The 20,059-nt window shown below is 38.2% G+C and overlaps 1 protein-coding gene across 1 annotated transcript in view; it reads left to right on the top strand.

The window, feature by feature from the left end:
* The first annotated feature begins 1,659 nt into the window (after nucleotides 1-1,659).
* LOC104599734 (uncharacterized) overlaps nucleotides 1,660-20,059 on the top strand; it is a 35,675-nt gene continuing 17,275 nt past the window's right edge. The window contains exons 1-2 of the mRNA XM_010262402.3: nucleotides 1,660-1,983; nucleotides 4,782-4,885. Coding sequence (XP_010260704.1) covers nucleotides 4,789-4,885 — 97 coding nt within the window. The 5' untranslated portion in view covers nucleotides 1,660-1,983; nucleotides 4,782-4,788. The remainder of the gene's footprint in view (nucleotides 1,984-4,781; nucleotides 4,886-20,059) is intronic.

The following is a 20,059-nucleotide window of genomic DNA, read 5'->3' as shown; positions in this document are numbered from 1 at the left end:
CGTTTTCTTTTCTATAGATCTGGAATTTGGCCAGGTAAGACGGAAGGCCTAGCTCGAGAAATTCGAGGGTCGAAGGAGAGATCCGGAGACTGCTACCTCTGATCATATTACAGACATTTTAATTAGTTTCTTTTATTTATTTATTGTTGTATTTATTTATTTTTCTGCAATGTCCGCATTCTATCTTTTTCAGTTTAATTAATTAATTTTTATATTTTTGCACTTCCATCTTGTGTTCTCTTGTCCGGATTTGAGTACGTATTAATTTTTTCCTCGCTTCACTGTGGATACGACCTGTTCTCATCATTTTACTGCGTTTGTAATTATTTGAGAATCGGATAAAATTTTATAAATATTAAACTGGTGTTTCAAAGTGCTTAATGGCACGCTCCAGACACACCACCAATCTGATCGGTTTTTTAAATATCCAAACCAAAGCTGAACCAATGCAATCGGTTAACCGCAATTTGATTTTTTTGGTTTTTTTATGCACTTAAAATAAAAAAATAACTAAAATTGTTAATGGTTGCTAGTGCTGGACTGATGCTGCCGTTGGTTGCTGTCGAGTCTCGCCTGAATGAGAGCCTGAGAAGTGGCACGGCTGGCGCTTGGCGGAGACGTAGAGAGGAGAGGTGAGAGAGAGACGAGAGAATTGAGAGAGTGAGAGGGACCGGCGTTGGTGCTTGCTTTCTAGATTGGTTAGATTATTGGTGCTTACTTGCTGGCGAGGCGGTGACCAGCGTTGTCGCTTTGTGCTGCTGTGTTTGTGGTTGGCGCGGGCCGTGTGGCCGTCTAGATTCTAGAGTGAGGAATACGAAGAGAACTGAGAGAACTAAGTTGAAGAAGAAGAGAAAAGAGAAAACTGAGAGAAGAGAAAAATGAGAGAGTGAAAGAGACAAAAGAGAAAACTGAGACTTTGGCAGTCTGGGGAAAAGACAAAAGAGAATTGGCAATTTGGCACCCTAGTAAAGGTAGATTGCCGAACTTTCAATTGAAAGGTTCAAACTTGAAGTTTGAATCGCTGAAAGTCTCTCAGGCTGCCGCTTTTCAAAAAAAAAAAAATCGACAGGTGACCAGGCACCGAATAAATCAAAATCTTTTATTTGATTTTCAAAAAATATATATATATATATAATATTATATTATTTATATAAATATATATTATTGTATATATCGGTCAGTTCAGTTAATTGCTGGTTTTTTTAAATGGTTAATCGAAACTGAACCGAAACTCTCAATTTTTTAAGAATATCGAACTGAAACCGAATCGACTGGTTTGATTAATTGATTTTTTGGTTCGATTTTGGTCAATTTTTTTGGTCGGTTTGGTTTTTTGATTTTTTCTGCTAAAGTGAAGAATATTTGGGGTTAATTTATCTAGAAGGGGCTCTGATGGCGAGCAGTCACAAGGGGATGCGACCGAGCTTCTTGGGTTGTGAGCCTGGTTTTTGGTTGCATTTAACATGGAAAGTGAAAGGTGGGTATCCAACGAGGATAGAAGAAAGAGGAGGCAGGTCTTGTAAGCATTAAATTGTGAGGTGTGAATCAGAACGGTAATTAAAGGGGTCTTTATTTAACGGCTAAATTTTAGAGTGTCTTTATCGCAAAAAAATATATGGGGACTTTGTCACTAACTCCATAGTACAAGGGGTCTTTTAATTTACCCCTTTCTTTCTTCAATTTGGAAAGGGAAGGAAGAGAGTTTGTATTTTAAAGGCAGGAAAAAACTGCCATTGCTGGTCTGGAACGAACTTGAACGAGGATCCACACCATCACCTTTTTCGAGCCTGCATTTGCTAACCCCTTTTCTCTAGTGTTTATCCCCTCCGTGGTCAGTTCTAACGACGGAAAAGGATTGAATTGGAATCACTCCGAGACCAGAAAACGGCGTCTCCCACCTCCCTCCGGTTGCAGTAGCAGCTATTTAGGATCCAAGCGAAACAGAGCTTAAGGAAGCATCTCTGCAATCTACTTCAAGAACAGGTAAGCTTCTCCAACGCTAGATTTTGATCCTGTTCCATGCTCTGTTTAAAACTTGAGTCTTTGACTCTGTGTCTCCCCCTTCATTAGTATAAACTGGTTCCAAGAGAGGTAATAAAACTATCCTCATTGGTTTCCAATCAGAAGAAGGGAGGTATGGATTGAACAAATTGACGATTCCCAAATCTCTCTCTCCATGTTCAGTTAGGTTTTTATTCATTGCTGGGTTGTTTTTAAGTAATGTGAAAATGGAGGGATGGAGAGTCCAGCTCAAGCTCTATACCATGGGGGAACCCCGGTACCACCACCCTCGTTGGACTCCAATCCCAAGCATTTCTGGAAATTATGAATCATGCAGCATCCTTGACTATGAGATGCTTGTTGGTTTGCCTTACTCAGTGACATGAGGGCTCTATTTATCAGGTGTAAGTTCTCTTTGATATTCAGCTTTTTCTCCGTTCTCATATCCAATTTTTGTGCAATAGAGGTAAGTCAAGTCATTAAGGGTTCATCAAGTATGAGAGAGGGGTGCCTCACCCCTTCCCTCTCTCAGGCTAGAACCCCAGAGTCTGGTTTGAGCAAACCAGGTATTTGGACTCACTATACAGAAATTTCGAAATAAAATCATATAAAAACCTGTTTTTTAGGGACTTACCACCCTCATGTTCATGGCGATTGGCAACCTCATGAGGTTCAAGTCAAATTTTGCGCCTCACAATATGGGTTAACCCATTTGACTTGGATGGTTGAATTACTTAGCCAACCCACCACCAAAATGGAAGAATGATGTCATTTTGGGTTGGTTTTAAACATGGGTTTTGTATTGCTAAAAGTATTGGATATAGATTTAATTGACATAATTTATTTGAAGAAAAATGATAGAGTTTATTAGTGAAAAAATAGCTTAAATATAGGATTTAATATGAGAGAATGAGAATTAGTACCTTAAATGTAAGACTTAATGAGAGGGAACTGAGTGGGGTAAAAAGAATTAATTGAAATTACATTTTCTGCTCTCACAATTAGAGAGGGGCCAAATCAAAAAAATAAGGGCATTTTAGTCAAGAAGAGGATTCAAAGAAAGATGATGGGAGTTAATACCTTAAATATAAAATTCAATGAGAGGAAATTAAATAAGTTGAAAAGTAGTAGTTCAAATTACATTTCCTGCCTCATAATTAGAGAGGGGCCAAATTAAAAGATAAAGGGCATTTTAGTCAAGAATAAGATTCAATGAAAGATGATGGGAGTTAATACCTTAAATATAAGACTTAATGAGAGTGAATTAAATAAGATGAAAAGTAGTAGTTCAAATTACATTTTCTGCCCTCACAATTAAAGAGGGACCAAATTCAAAAATAGGATATTTTAGTCGAACAAAAGTTCCATACTTTCATTCGTACTTTTAATAGTAGTATAGATATAGGTATAGATTTTAGGGTAAGTTGCTGAAACCTCTCCTTGAGTTTCTGACTATTGTCGAAACCTTCCCTAAAGTTTGGTAATGGTAATCACCTCCCTTGTACTTTCTAAAACAGTTGCAAGTAGACCCCCCTCTGCTAGAATCCTCTAACAAGAGGCACGAAAATGTCCAAAAATGATTTATTTTTCAAAGTTTTTCTTCATATCAATCATCCAAAGGTAAACCTGCAACTTTAAACTCTCTTTTTTTTGTTGTTCATAAAGGTTGTATTGTTTTTTATGTAAAAGTCAGCCTCAATGGTAACATGGGTATTTTGGACATTTTGTACCTCTTGTCAGAGGATTTTAACAGAAGGGGTCTACTTGCAACTGTATGCATGAGAAAGCTCAAGGGAGGTGATTGCAATTATCAAACTTAGCAACGGTAAAAAACTTTTCAGGGGAGGTTTCATCAATTTACCCTAGATTTTATGTTTGGTAACATCATGAGCTATGAATTTCGGTTTGGTGTAATACAAACTGATTAAACTGACTGTCATGTGAATTTAATTTTTCAGTTGGTTTTGATTTTAATCGGTTGGTTTTGGGTTGACCAAAACTCAAACTGATAGTTTTTGTTTGGTTGATAAAATTTATGTAAAACCAAACCAAACCGAAACGTGTATGGCCCTAGCCCGTTTTACCCATCATAACACTTTTCTTGATATGGGCTTATTCTAGGCTAATGATTTAAGAAATTTCCTTGCATATGGATGGTTGAGCTCAGAGTCAAATGGATGGTTGGATGGTTGCTAATCTCATTAGTGTGAAAGCAAAGACAAAAGGATCATTCTGAAATCCCCAAACAGTCGTCAGCTAGAACACCTATACCTCTTAAAGCAAGAGCGGTACTTCACTTTAGTCTTAGACTTCCATTGTAAACAATCGCAAACCTATGATTCTTTTACTTCATTTCTTTTTTTTTTTCGTCCTCTTTTTGCACATAAAGATTTATTGCTGGATACTGAATTATAGATGCTCAGTAATTGTTCGATAAATTTCCCAGAATAAATATGCTATCAATAAATTGCTGGATCTCTATTTGCTTCTTCTTTTCCTTTATTCGAATAATATGCCATATTTTTTTGTTGAAGCAGTCTTTCTAGATGTCAAAGTTACTTTCTCAGCAATGATTGAGAGGATAGTTTTAATACATCATATTAATGGTTACTCACCTTGTCTTAAGCTTGTGCAAACCTTTATTACTTATTTATTTTTTGTCCTTTTTCAAGCAAGAACAGTTAACATTACATAATTTGGATTGCCCGTCTATTAATGACCAAGCCAATTTGATGTTTGACCTTAAATTTGTTATGATGCTGCTGTTTGATTATTTTCAGAATCCCAATGGCGGGCGTAGTAAAGAAATTCTTCATTGCATCAATGTTTATGTGGATAGTTCCAATTGGCATTTTATATGGGTTTAACCATCACATATTTCCTGGTAAGTTTGGTTTTGCTCATTCATATTAGTAATTATTTATATGCATGCACCAATATATCCAGTGGCAGCTTATCTTGTTCTTGGAAGCTAAACTTTAATGGTCAGGGCATCCCTTTACAGCTTTCTCTCACTTTGTACTATTTTCTTAAGCCAAACAATGCCCAGAAAAGTTTTGATTACATGTATTTGGAGAGCCCATTTCACCGTATAGCTCTTTTGTGGGCTTTCGTTTTCTATTACCTATAATGCATATGCCTTTTGGGAGCCCATTTCACCTCATAAAAAGAAGACTGAATTCACACCTCATTGCCATCACCCATCTCCTAATTGTGTCAAAGATTATATGTCTTTTGGGAGCCCATTTCACTGTAGAGCTCTTTTGTGGGTTTTCGGTTTCTGTTACCTACAGTGATATACCTAACTTTATCATCAAATGGAGACCCAAGTTACCCCTCATTGCCAGCACTAATCTCCTAATTGTTTCAAAATTCAACTTTAGTTTGAAGATCTTCCCCAGGGCTAGGGTGAATTCGAGCTAAGCTGAGCCAATTATCTGGTTATTTGAGTTTGTCTTGGTAGAAAAACATGAGTCTTGAGTTTGGGCTCGAGCTCGATTCAAGCTAGAAACATGAGCTCAAATTTGGCTCGACTCAAGCCCATATGTTCGAGCTTGGCTTGGCTCGAGCTCGACAGTGAGCCAAGTTTCATATAAAAAGTTAAAAATATATATGTAAAAATTATACATATAAAAAATTAGAAAATATACATATAAAAGATTATATATAAGGAAATTACACAAACAATATTTCTTATTATACATATAAAAATGATATGTTTGCTATACATATAAAAATTCAAAATATTATATGTAATATTTTTTATATAAGTAATAAGATTGATTAAGCTTGTGATCTTCACGAGCCGAGCTTCATTGGACTCAAGCTTGGCTCAAAGCTCAGTTTAGACTGAGCCGAATCAAGCTTTTCATGAGCTGAGCTCGAATAGCTCGTGAAAAGCTTGGTTCGTGTCCACTCCTACCCAGACTTAACTATAAATCAGAAATTTATGTGGCACAACTACACAAAGTTGAACCTGCAACCCTTACTCATTTTATTTATTTTATTTTATTTTATTTTATTTTACTCTTTTCTCTTTGATCCAGAGTATACTTGAGATTCAGATCTCTTTCTTTTTTTTTTGGTGTAGTGGTGCTCTAAGGTTCTATTTTTTTTTAATAATTAATAAAAACTATTAAATAAAAAGAGAAAACCTTGTAGCCTAGCAGCAAGTACACAACACAATCAGCATACAGTTGTCATGTTACAATATGATTAGAGATAAAAAGAAAGCCAGATACAAATCTCCATTGTTTAGAAAATTGGATTGGACTGGCTGGTTGGACCGGTTGAATGGTGACCTGGGCCCCTTGCCGGTTCGGTCATATCCTGAAAACCATTATTCATGAAAAACCAGACAAAACTGGCTGACTGGCTGGTATAACTGGAAAACCGGTGAACCACTCCTGGTTTTGTGAAACTGCCTGGGTCACAACATGAATAGAAGCTTCAAGATGGTAATGACAAGACTTGAACGCAAGACCTCTTATTTATGTGTATTGTCTTGTTACCATTAATCCATCTCTTTATTTGCATTTGTTTGTGCCTCTTTAATGTATATATTGCTTTAATACAAACATATTTTAAAGAAAATGAGTCAAGAGACTTGAACCCTGGCCATTTATTTTAAAAACTTAAAAACTAGCCATCTATCCACCACATACAAATGCAATAATATTTGTAAAATATATTATATGTATTTATGTGATCTACAAAATATATATTCATATGCCATGCCATCATGGTTCTACCTCTGGTTTGACCGTGGTTGAACCTCTGACCCATGAACATCCCTTTTTTGGTTTTATGCCCGGTCTGGTTCTCTGAAGTCTGAATATTGCAAATCCCTTCTCTAGTCTGGACAATCCCATTCTAAAGACTCTTTTATAACCTCTGTCTTAGCCAATTCTTCAGCCAATTCATTTGCACTTATTGGAATCCAATTGAACGGGCAGTTCAATTGATTCCAAGGAATATAATTCTCTGACATAACACCTGAGCTTCTAAGGCACCTCTCTCCTGAGTAGGGATGGCAACAGGGCCCACCCCAAAAACCCGTAGTGGGTTGGATTTTGAGAATCCAAATCCTCCCCGTATATGAAAATGCAAAACCCTCCCTGACCCTACCCTCCCTGCATTCAAGGGTAGGTGCGGGTTGGGTTTAGAACCCGCATCTAACTTTCTATTATTTCCTGTCATATATAAGCAATGAATAAGTAAAATAACACAAATGAACAACAAAATTTCCAATTATTTGATTAAGGCATGCAGAAAACACAAACTATCAATTATCCTTCACATAAAATTCAAAATATTATTAAATTCAACACCTAGTACATAACTTATATGCTTTCCAACAATATACGGGTCGGGGAGGGTCAGGTTTAATACTGTACCTGTACAGGTTGTAGAATCCCGAAACCTGTCCTTAAAGCAAAAAAGCCCGCCCTGTTGGGGAGGGTAGGGGCGGGTAGCCACTGGGTAGGGAAGAAATTGCCATCCCTACTCTTGAGCAAAACCAAACAAAAATATCTTGACAGTCCCCTTCCATCTGAACATTGTTGAAACATACAAGTAGTTACTAATCTCAAGTCTTGCACAATTTACAATGGTTCTGCCCTTAAAAGAATTACCATACTCCACACGTCTAGATAATCTTACTCTGATTCCCCCTGCAGCATCTCTCACTGCCACTCGGCCCACTCCTATACACAAAAGCTCCAGGGTTGCCTAAAATACAACCATCAAAGTTTAACTTTAGTTTTCCCCCTTCTAGTGGTTGCCACACATCACTTTGGGTATGTTCTCTTCTCCTACCAGTCACCATGTATTGCCAACTCCTTAGCAAGTCAAGCATGGAAATTTCTTTAAACTCTTGTGAAGTTATCACCCAATATGCTACTTTTATCTTGATGAGATCAATTAATTGATGAATCTCCATGTGCTTCTCTTAAAAAAATTTTACATTTTTTTCACCCCATATACTCGACAGAATTGCATCCTGCATGCATTTCCACAATATCTTCATTTTTCTTGTTTGTGAAGCAAAGGGAAACTAAGAAAAGAGTTCTAAAATGGATGAAGGAGCCCTCCAATCAATCCCAGACTGAGCTAAAGAAGTGAGTCCAAATAAAAGAAGAAAATGAGCAACTTAGCAACAGATGAAATACTGTTTAGAGATTTTCTGTTCTTTTTATTTTTGATGTAGTCAGGACTTTGTATCTGGTCTTTCACTTTTCTTATGCTTTCTTTTCTTTCTTTTTAATTTGAATGGGAGTTACAGTTTGGTTTTCAAAGTTTTTTTTTTTTTTTTTCAACTGCATGTAGTACTAGCCCATCCAAACCCAAGGTGTTGAACCCCCAATTGTAACCTAAAGCTGAAGTAATCGTGCCTAATCCAACCCCATATACTACATGCAGTTGAGATGCCTGCTGGAGTTCCTCTCTAATTACAGTAAAATAAGAAACTTGAAAAAAAAAACTTTGAAAACCAAACTGTTGACATCCTTGTTGGATGTGTTCCCAAAAAAACTGATCACTTGGAAGAGAAATTACATTTCTTGGGGGGGATTGCTCTTATTAAGAGACATTTGGTGGGAGTCTGGTGAGTCAAAGGACTGCCTTATTAATTGGAAAACTATGATTGGGAGTAAGGTGGATGGGGGTTTGGGTTTGGGTGGAGTGTTGGATAAGAACACCTCACTTTTTGGGAAGTGGTTGACAGCTTCCCTTGATACAAGCAAATTATGGCATGTTGTAAAGCATTAATGGAATGGTAGGAAATGGCTTGGATGATGTATTAGCCATATGAGAAAAACTTGTTCCTCCCTAGAAGTCAAGACATGCTCTACTTTGGTATCCTTAGAGAACACAAGGTTTGACACATCTTTGGGGGCTAAAATAAGAACTTGGGAAGATCTGTGGTGGGGTGAAATCCCTTTAAAAGACTTGTTCCTTACTCTTTACTCTATTTTTTTTTTGATTGATAACTGAAAATTCATTAAAATTAGAAACAAATTACATGAGTACAATAAAGAAATAAAAGCTGAGAGAGATAAACCCTCTTATCTCTTCCCGACGCAACATAACTTCTTTTTACAACTGATCTCTACCCTCCCCTTGTTTAGCAAGAGCATCAGCAAAAAATTTTGCACTCCTTTTGACTCATCGAACTCTCACTTCCATATTTTGTGCGAACCATTTGAATTTCTTTCTTTCATTGTTAAAGCTCCTCAGATTTGCCTCCTCACTTAGCAGCCATCCATCCCACAACCAATTTGAAATCCTCTTCAATAATTAATTTTCCAATGTTCAAAGATTTTGCCCTCTTTACCCCTTCAATTAATGCCAAAATTTCAGCTCTCAAGGAATCTCCTACTCCAATTGGGCCAAAATAAAATGCCTATCTTTTGCCCTCTTCGTCTCTAAACACTCCTCCAATTCCTGACAGTTCCAGGTTACCCAAACTACTTCCATCAAAGTTAAGCTTAACAATGGAGACAAAAATCTAGATGTCAATGGCTCAAGGAAGGGGATGGAAACACCGTTTTTTCCATATGTTGGCAAATGGGAGAAATAGGAAAAACTCAGTACTGAAATTGGAATGGGTGGGAAGGGAGGCTAATGCATTTGCTGACTATCTAGGCAAGCAAGGAGTAACTAGGGATCAGTTGTATTGGGCCCAATTGTAATTTTGTGCTTTTTTTTTTCTCTTTTGAAGAGTGAGGCTGCACCTTGCGCCTCCCCTTGGGATACTTGTAATAGAGGTTTATCTTTTTGCTGATAATGCATTCTTAATGAACTTTTACCTATAAAAAAAGGATATAGCTCAAGCCTTTGTGAACCATTTCAAGACACTCTATGAGGGCTCGAGGAGTTCAAGAGAAGATTAGAGGGTTTGGAATGGAGGGCTGGAAATGGAGAGTTGAAATCCTTGGAAAAGAAATTTGAGGTTTAGGAAGTGAAAAATGTAGTCTTCTCAATGGAGAGATCTAAAGCCCTGGGGCCTAATGGTTTTACAGTGGCATCTTATCAGATTGTTGGGAGATAATTAGGGGTGATTTGATGAATTCTATGAGAGGGGCAAATTTAACTCAGGTGCAAATGCAACTTTCATTGCTTTGATACCTAAGAAAGTGGATGCAACCTAGTTGGAAGACTTTAGGCCCATAAGTTTGATAGGAAGCATGTACAAAATCATTTCTAAGGTATTAGCCCTAAGAATAAAAAACGTCCTTCCCTCGATGGTTTCTCCAAATCAAGGGGCCTTTGCTTTTGGAAGACAAATAATTGATCAACTTCCCATTGCCAATGAATGTATGGAATTTAGAAGAAGGGAGAAGAAAAAGGGGCTGGTCTGTAAGTTGGATTTAGAAAAGGCTTATGACATGGTAGATTGGGAGTTTCTGATGGACATTCTTAAGCGTAGGGGTTTCGGATCAAGATGGTATGGTGGATGGGTGAATGGTTGCACTTCTTCAAGTCATTGTCAATTTTGGTAAATGGAGTAGCAAGAAAATTTTTTTCTCCTGCCAAAAGGGGCCTTAGACAAGGAGATCCTCTATCTCCCTTCCTTCCACCTTGGTAGCTGATGTTCTAAGTGAATTGATCGTAAGGACATATACTAATAATATGATTAGAGGCTGAAGAGTTGAAAGGGAGGAAGTGGTGGTTACACATCTACAGTTTGCAGATGATATTATCTTGCTCTGTGAGGGGAAAACAAAAGAACTTATGAACCTAACAAGGATAGTACATAAATTTGAGAGGATCTCTGACCTTAAAGTAAATTGGGGCAAGAGCTGCGTGGTAGGAGTAAAGTTAGGGAGTGAAGAGGTGGATTTGCTAGTTGGACTGTTGGGGTGTGAATTAGGGGATTGGCCATTACAATATTTGGGACTATCGTTGGGAGGAAATCCAAATACCGATAGCTTTTGGTATCCAGTGATTGAGAGATTTACAAAGCGACTGACGAGTTGGAAGAGAAACTACACTTCCCTAGGAGGTAGGATAACCCTAATAAAGTCAACATTTGCTGACTTACCCGTGTATTTCCCATCTACCTTTAGGATACCGGTGAAAGTGGCAAACCAGCTAGGGAAGCTTATGAGGTACTTCCTTTGGGAACTAGGAGACACCAAAAAGGACCACCTAGTGAAGTGGGAGGTGGTTTCTAGAAGTAGAGATGAAGGAGGCTTAGGAATAGGAAATATTAGACTAAGAAACACAACATTTTTGGGGAAATGGTTATGGAGATTGCTGTTGGAACATGATAGACTTTGGCATAGAGTGGTTGTTAGCGTTCATGGATTGGTAGACAATGGTTGGGATGCGGGAGTCAATCCTAGGGCTTCTTGATATTCTCCCTAGAAAGCTATTTATGGTATACTACCTTCCATCTTTCCTTCAAATTTGATGCTTGTGCAGGAAGTAAAGTGTTGCATTGGGAAGATGTTTGGGTTGGAGAGATTCCCCTTAATGATAGGTTCCCTACTATTTATTCACTGTCAGAAAATAAAAGAAGAGCGAGCTCTTTAGTTTTTAATGATATTTCTTGGGACTTGGGATTGAGGAGAGGTCTAAGGGATTTAGAAATAACAATGGTGGATGAATTAGTTACTCTTTTAAGGCCGACCTATCTGGATCAGTCTTGTTTGGACAGTAGAATTCAGTAACCTTCTTCATCTGGTGTGTTCCCTTGTTCCTCTTTCTTTGATGTCCTCCTTTAGTCTGCCAAACCTGCAGCTGCAAGTAACTTTCCTTCAAAGGAGTCCAAAAATTTGGGCTTTTTGTTGGGATGTCGTTCTCCAAAAAATCAATACTCTGGATGTGTTACAAAGAAAAAGGCCAAATGTTTGCTTGTCACCCCATGTTTGTGGTCTATGCTTAAGTTTTGGTGAGACGAGCACACATGTATTAGTTTCTTGTCCATTTGTTTGCTTTATTTGGACCTGGTTCTCTTCTATTTATGGTTGCAGGTGGAGACCTCCTTCAGATGTGGTAAGCCTTTTTGACCCAAGATTTTTTAGGGAACCGAAGAGGTGTGGAAGATTAATGTGGAGAGCCACTAGAGCAACTGTCCTATGGTCAGTCTGGAAAGAATGAAACAATAGGATCTTTGAAGGAGTGGAGAAATCTAAGGAGGAAACTGTAGAATGAATAACCATTATGACTATTCAATGGTTGAAAACATATGATTTGTTTAAAGATTTCTCAATTGAGGACATTTACAAGAATTAGGGAGTGGTGCATCTACAACTTCCATAAAACCTATTGTGCAGGAATTGTGGTCCCCGCCAACACAGAAAAGAATGAAACAAAACTTTGGTGGGGGCTCTAGAGTTTACCCGGTCCCTTCAGGTATAGGGGGAGTATTCAGAGATGGAAATGGCAGAACTGTAGCTATATTTTTGGGGCCAATAGGAGTGAGGGACTCATTGAGAGCAGAGGTGATGGTTTTGCTTCAAGGTGTAAGATATGCCAAACAATTGGGGTTACACCAAGTCACCAAGTTGAGATAGTGGGAGACTCTAAATTGTTAATTGATTGGTTGGAATCAGGCAAGTTGGGAGCCTGGATTTATAGACAACCCATAAGGGAAATCCTCAATATAGCAAGGGAGATTGGTGCTTGCTTCAAATGGACAAGGAGATTAGCTAATGGTTTGGCAGATATGTTGGCTAAACGAGGGACTGTGAGGGAGAGTATGTTTTGGGCAGTTTCGTAATAAGGATTACTTAGGGCTCAACACCCTTTTTAGGGGTTGACAGTTGTATTTAATTTTGTATTAATGAAGTTGCCGTTTCCAATAAAAAAGTTAAGCTTAACAAATCCTCTTTTTGGAGGAGACCAAGTAGGAACCACTTCAATAGGGCAAAATTTGCCACTTCTTTTCAAATTGAAATGATATCATTCACTAAGATAGTAGAAAAGGAATTCAAAGACTGCAGCCAATGGGGCACCCTAATTGTAATAGTCTCAATGATGGCTTCTTTGCTTCTCTCCTTATCCATGAAGATTCTTGCATTCCTTTCTTCCCAAATAGTCCTACAAATGGCAGCCCTCATGCACCTCCACATGCTCCTTTTCCCCTTATCTTTTTCCCACCAAAGAAGGAAGTGTCAAACAAGCTTCACACATCAGTTGGGGGATTCCACCTACACCCAAATAAAGAGAAGAACCATTCCCAAAAATATAAAACAAAAGGACATGAGATTAATAAGTGGTAGCAAATCTCACCATTAGCTTTGCATAATACACACTAGTGAGGGGATAAGCACCAATTAGTTCTTTTTCTTTGGAGTAAGTCATAGGTGTTAATTCTTCCATGGAAAGCTTTCCAATGAAAAGCTCCAATCTTTGGAGGAATAGGCTTACACTATGCCTCCTTAATGGGAAATGGTTGACCACTGCTGTGAAGATTCAAGCCCTTGAAGAAAGAAAAGAAGAGAAGAGAATAGAGAGTTTCAAAGAGAGAAATGGGTGGCAGATTCCTCTCCCAGCTTCGTATTGATATTTAAATGAGGGTTTTACAGTAATACATACATGGACAAGTATGCCCCTGCTGAGGTGATAGCATTATACATAAGAACAAGGCATAAACAGACCAAGTATGCCCCTACTGAGGTGATAGCATTATACATAAGAACAAGGCATAAACAGACCAATATAAGCCCGGGCCCATTACACTCAAATAAAGACTAGTGCATAACAGAAAATAACAGGCCTAAACCCATATGGTTATGTTAGACAGTTATGCCCTTAGCTCCAATCAGATTGATGTATCTTTTGACATTTATTGTAAATGAATAAAGTACATAATTGATTAATGTCATTGTGATGTGTTTCTGTGTAATACCCTTAAACTGGACACTTATGAGACTCGTGTTAGTTTAGAATCTTCACAGTTGTTGAATAGATCTGGGGAGATTTATCCTGCCAAGGCTGACACTGATGTACCGCCAAGTTGGTTCGGGTGACTTGTCTCATCTGCCAGGGTGAACCTGAGGTACATGCAATGTGGGTTTTCTTGAAACCCTGAACCAGACCAAAATTCTAGTATTGCCCTGGACCTTGGAGATAGATGGGCAAAACTAGAATGTTACACCTGACCCCTAGACTCGATTATGGTACTGCACTAGGTGTCGGATTGGGCTGTCTTTGATATGCCAATCAGTGAGATCCTTAGAGGGGGTCAAAACCTGGGTATGTTGGGACAGTCCGAGAGTTCACCTGAGTGAATGATCATAGTGACAGGATCAACCCCTTTGTCAGACAAAGTGAATGATCGGGGAATGCACTCTCTCTGATGGAAAATTAAACTGCCAGTAGTTGATTTCAACCGTTGAGATTTGTTTTTGCAAAATATATTTATATAGAGATATACTTATATATATTATGGTTTCAAAATGTTTGCAAAAGGTTTTAATTCCCGAGATGTGAGTAGAGAGTGCAACACTATTCCTTGCAACCGAGGGAGAGGTCCTCTCTTGTCGGGTAGTGTTTGATCATTATGGGCTGAGAGGTTAAGTGTAAGACCATTGAGGGTAATACCTGATGGGCTAATCTTGCATCTGCCCACAGTCCTTGGGTTTTCATAAGGTGGTTGGACCCAATGACCATTTAGTGTAAATGTTGGGCCCATTAAGAGCCCATGGTGGACTCAGGGGTTCACTGTCTCCTACAGTGAATTCGGCCAGACCTTGTAACAAAGGCTGGGTTCAACCCATGTGGCTGATGTGTAGATCAATGTTTGGGTCCCACGCCATACAAAGAGAGCCAACTGGGCAGTAGGTTAAGGGGTAAGTGAGCACATATGCTTAATGGGCCTAAAGCCCAATTCGAACTGGGCTTAAGTTAGTTAATTAAAAGGAGGCAAGATAGGATTTATAATCTGATTAGGATTAGCTGAAGGATAAGATAAGTCTTATTCATTCAAGAGTCCAGATCCAAATATCAGATTTAGATTAAGGAACTCTCTCCTAATTAAATTAGGAGATTGATCCTGAGAAGGCTATAAATAAAGGGGGTGAATTCCTCAGTTACACAACATAACAACCTGTAGAATTCTCTCATATTCTTGCCATCCCTACCCAGCTCGATCTCCTCTTGAGGAATTGATCAAGAAAGGTTTTTGATATTGTTTCTTGGCTAAAGAAACAATCTAAAGTCATGCTCACCAGCCCCTGTTCGATTCTTGCTGAAGGATCCTGGTTCTTGCTAAAGAGCCATCCTGCTGATCCTGCTTCATTGCACACCGTGTCATCTTGGGTGGAAGCGGGTTTTGGTATTCTCCTTGGGCGTGAACACCTTCATTAGGAGCTACTACTACTTCGTATCAAGTATATTTCATTCATCTCTTTTGGTTTCAGATCTGGTCTAGTTTTGGATTCAAGAACGATCATTGAAAATGCAGTTTTCTAAAATAGGGAATGCGATTCCCAGATGGGAGAGAGAGAAATTTTTGAAATTTCGCCCAACCTTCCTATAGGGTTCGGGCCATCCATATGATGGATCTCACATCCCTTCAGGTTAAGTCCCACACATGTTGGAATCAGACAATGCTAAAGCCTTGAAAAAAGCATAAGAGAAGGATCATAGGAAGAAATAGTCCAAATTCTAGTGTCATGTTTAGAAGGGTCCAAACACACCCCATCAAGGATTTCAAGGTCAGAACACTCTTAAGCTCACTATCCCCTTATACCTCTTTTTAAACCTTAATTCCAGTCAACCCCAAAACCTGAATTTGAAGGAAAAATGGAGGAAATTGACTCATTTTTGAGGTCAGAAAGTGCATACAAAGATAGGAAATGCTGTTTTAGAGGGGAGTTCCCAACCCAAATATGTTCCCAAAATTTAATGTGTTCCCTAGAACAAGGGTCATACCTCACATGAGTGAGGAAGGATGGTAAGATCATGAATGACCTTCCAAGGAGAAGCTTGGGTTGCTCTTGTTGATAGACCAACATCCCAACCATTTGTCAATAGTTCAATGTATGCTTAACACTAGTTTTGCCCACAACTTATATCCCTATCTAGGGGCAATCTTCATAACCATTTCCCTAAAAGAGCCACATTCCTTTTCTGAATATTCCCAATGCTAAGCCCACCAAAACTTTTACTTTTGCACACTAAATCCCATTTAACCCTATGATCCCTCTTACCTTCCCCTGTCTCCCACAAAAAATCCCTCATCATCTTCTCCAACCTCTTAACCACACTACCAAGGGCCTTGAACACCGAAGTTGGGAGATTTGCTAAAGTAGATCTGATTAGCGTAATCTTGCCACCAAAAGAGAGAGAACTTTTTTCCAATAGGCTAGCCGTTTAGAGAATCTCCCCAACACTGGGTTCCAAAAGCTCAGATTTTTTGGGTTGTCTCCGAGGGGTAGACCTAAATATTTCATGGGAAAATGAAAAACAACACACCACAAAATAGTTGTAGACTTTGGTAACTCACTTTCCATCAAGTTAATCCTTGCCACACAATTCTTATCAAAATTCACCTTGAGATTTGACATCTTTACTGTATTTCTACTTATAAATGTAGAGATATGGGCTGTCCCCATTTCTTATTATTTTTCCTTGTAATATGGGGCTTGGGAGTATCTTTGTATGGTGTATCATATGTACATTATCTTCTTTTTATATACTTCTATTTATTCTTGTAAGAGATGGCATAATGATCCTTTCTCATTTTTATAACACTAATATATAAGTTTCTTTTTGGGCATGTGACACATTGAACACACCCTACTCATATCTCTTTCTTATTTGGTTCGGACTGTGTTATCATGGTATCAAGGCAGGTTGCTCAAACCTTTCTTTGATTGAAGTTTGAATTGTGGGACTAAAAGGACTTTCAAGGACTGTTAGATCATTTTTTCTGCAGCCCTTTTGGAATCCACAGGAAGCTGTTTCGATCAACACCAGGTGTACCTTTTTTTAGATAAATTCAATCAGATTTGAGTTTTGCCCTTTTCTTTCAATTAGCTGATCCAATCAGGCTAGAACTCTAGACTTCGTGTCACCTAGTATACTTTCACTGCCTATAAAGTTATTTTTTCTGATTGAATTTTCAAAGGGTTTTGATCCCTCTTTTCAAGTCGGCAGACCTGCAACTTGCTTTCTCTGGACCATTACCGTTTTTATTTGGTCTTTGGAAGCCATACCTTGGAAAGTTCTCTTCTATAGTGCTGTGGTTTATTGGAACACTAGCTGTTCTTCAGTTATTTTGTCTTTTGGTGATTTTATTCTGCTGAAATGGCTCTAGAGAAGAGAGACATACTGCTGGTTAAGTTTGATGGGACTAACTATGTCTTTTGGAAATTCCATTTTCAATTTCTTATTGAGGGAAATAGTCTTTGGGGCTATATTGATGGCATGACAAAGAAACCTGATGAATTTGATACAAAGGGGCTGGACTGAAGCAATGGAAGATTGATGATGCAAAGTTGTTTCATGGCTTATCTATTCTATTAAAACTAATACTGCCATTCCTATGAGAGGATTCAGGACTTCTTGTGAGATGTTTGCCCATATAGAAGAGGTATACCAGCAGTCTAATATGTTTTGCCAATATCGGATCGAGACTAAGATATTCTCTAAAGGAGAAAACAAAATCTAAGAATATTATGCAGGTTTTGTGAACTTGTAGGCGGAATATGGGTTGGTTCATATGGATGAATCTACTTCCTATTTTTGCTTACTGTATTAAAGCCTTGAAAGAGCATTTTGATAGGAGAAAGATCATGCATTTTGTAATGCATTCGAGACTAGAATATGAAGGGATAGGTGTCCAACATCCTTAACAGGAGTACAACACCTACCCTTGATTCAGTCTTGGGTGAGCTTTTTAGAGAAGAAACAAGGTTGACCACTCATTCTACCATTAGTGTGAAAGTAGAATATGGAGTTGAGGTAGTTTTCCTAGCAAACAAGTCCAAGAAAAAAGGACTTATCTCGAATATAGTGTTATGACTTATGAGTGCAAAGAGTATGGGCATGTTGTCTCTTGTTGTAGAAAGAAGAATTTCTGTACTTACTATAAGCAATAGGGACATTGACATGATAAGTGAGTGTCGCACAGCCAACAAAGGAGAACACTTTAGGTGCTAAGAGGAATTAGTGTAAGGCTTACTAGATTACCATGGAAGGATCAGACAATACTACTGTGTTCACCACCTCCATTACAAGAAAGAATGATAGTTTAGGTTCTCTTATAGAAGAGAAGATACGGCAACTGGTGCCCTCAACCATCTCCTTTGTGTTTTCAGCCATTGGTCTATTTGGTGAGTCATCTTATTATTGTTCCTCTCCTAGTCACCTATGGATTATTGATTCTGGTGCCTCTAACCGCATGACAAGGGCATACATTGGTTAGTCCTTTAAACCTCATTCATTGAGTAAGCATATTATTACTATTAATGGTGAAAAACTAGACATTGTTGGTTGCAATGATTTGTCTTTATCCACTTCTACCACTTTCCATTTTCACCTTCCCAAAACTCCTTTTGTTCCTAAACTTACAACAAACTTAATTTCTGTTGGTTAGGTAGTTGAGAATGGTAATATTGTTTCCTTTCCTCATGATAGTTGTTTGATACAAGATCAACACATTGGGATGGTGAATAGGAAGGGACGTAGGCTGGGTCGGTTATTTGTCTTGGAATTTGAGAACACATAGGCTACCTCATCTTTAGCTTGCTTACTTTCTATCACTCCTAGTTTTGGAATTGTTTGTAGAAATAATATGTGGCACTTGTGGCATCAGCATTTTGGTGATTCTTATGCTAATGAACTAGAGTCTTTATTTTAAACTGGATGTTTCTCTCCTAAAGTTACTTTTTTTTTGCAAATGTTAATAAATCTTGCATTTCATGTTGCTTGTGTAGGAATCATTTTTTACCTTTTACCTCTTCTGATGAGCATGCTACCGTTCCCTTTAAATTGATACATAGTGACTTTTTTTTGTATTAATAACCAGAATTTCATTAATTAAGATATAAAAGTGAATACAGCATCCAAGGGAAGGGATAAACTCTCTTAGCCCTCCCCAAGGTCAGAAAAATATAATCAAAGATTACAAATATGCCCACAATGATTGAGCCCTTCCCACCCCCTGTTTAGCTAATGCATCAGCAAATTAGTTAGCACTCCTTTTAACCCACTGAAACCTTACGACCATACCCCTTGACAGCCACTTGAATTCCTCTTTTTCATTTGCATATTCCCAAAGTTCATTCTCTTCCTTGTTCAGCCATCCAATAACTACCTTGGAGTCGCCTTCAATGATTAAATTTTGAACATTTAATTCTTTTGCTCTTCTTACCCCTTCCAACACAGCCAAGACCTCTTCCCTGAGAGAGTCTCCTCCACCCATTGACTCAGAAAAAAGTGCCAAAACCTGTCCTGCATTCCTGAAAACACCTCCAATACCTGAAGGTCACCTTCATTGCTTTCGTCAAAATTTAATACATAGCAATGTTTGGTTATCTCCTGTGACTTCAATTTTGGGATATAAATATTTTGTTCTGTTTATTGATGATTGCACTCATTATAGTTGGATATATTTCTTGAGAAATATATTTGATGTCTTTCCCACCTTTAAATTTTTCTTGACTATGATAAAAAATCAGTTTAATGCTACCTTTGGCACCATTTGCTCAGCCTTTAGGGGCAAAGACTTTGATGGAGAATTTGGGGAGTTTCAAATCTAGTTGAGAGACCATGAAATCCAATGAGTGTAGCATCAAGGAGGATCTCACCATCATCCTTACAGAGTTTCAGATTCATCTCAAGGGAAGTATCCATGCGTTTATTGTTAGTTAGATTAGCAGACTTCACAAGATCAAGAGCATATTTGTGTTGATCAACAAAATACCCACAAGAAGAATGAGTAGATTCTAACCCCAAGAACTGGTTTAGATGTCTAATGTCCTTCATCTTGAAGGATTGACTTAGAAGATGTTTCAATGAGGTAATACCAGCACTGTCATCCCTGATGACAAGGATTTCATCCACATACAAAAAGCAACAAGTGATTCCTTGAGGTCTCCTC

Source organism: Nelumbo nucifera, chromosome 7 (genome assembly GCF_055504915.1).
Source record: "Nelumbo nucifera cultivar China Antique chromosome 7, China Antique-T2T, whole genome shotgun sequence".
Taxonomy (NCBI): domain Eukaryota; kingdom Viridiplantae; phylum Streptophyta; class Magnoliopsida; order Proteales; family Nelumbonaceae; genus Nelumbo; species Nelumbo nucifera.
Note: the sequence above shows the minus strand (reverse complement) of the source record. Positions and strands in the feature narration are given on the sequence as shown.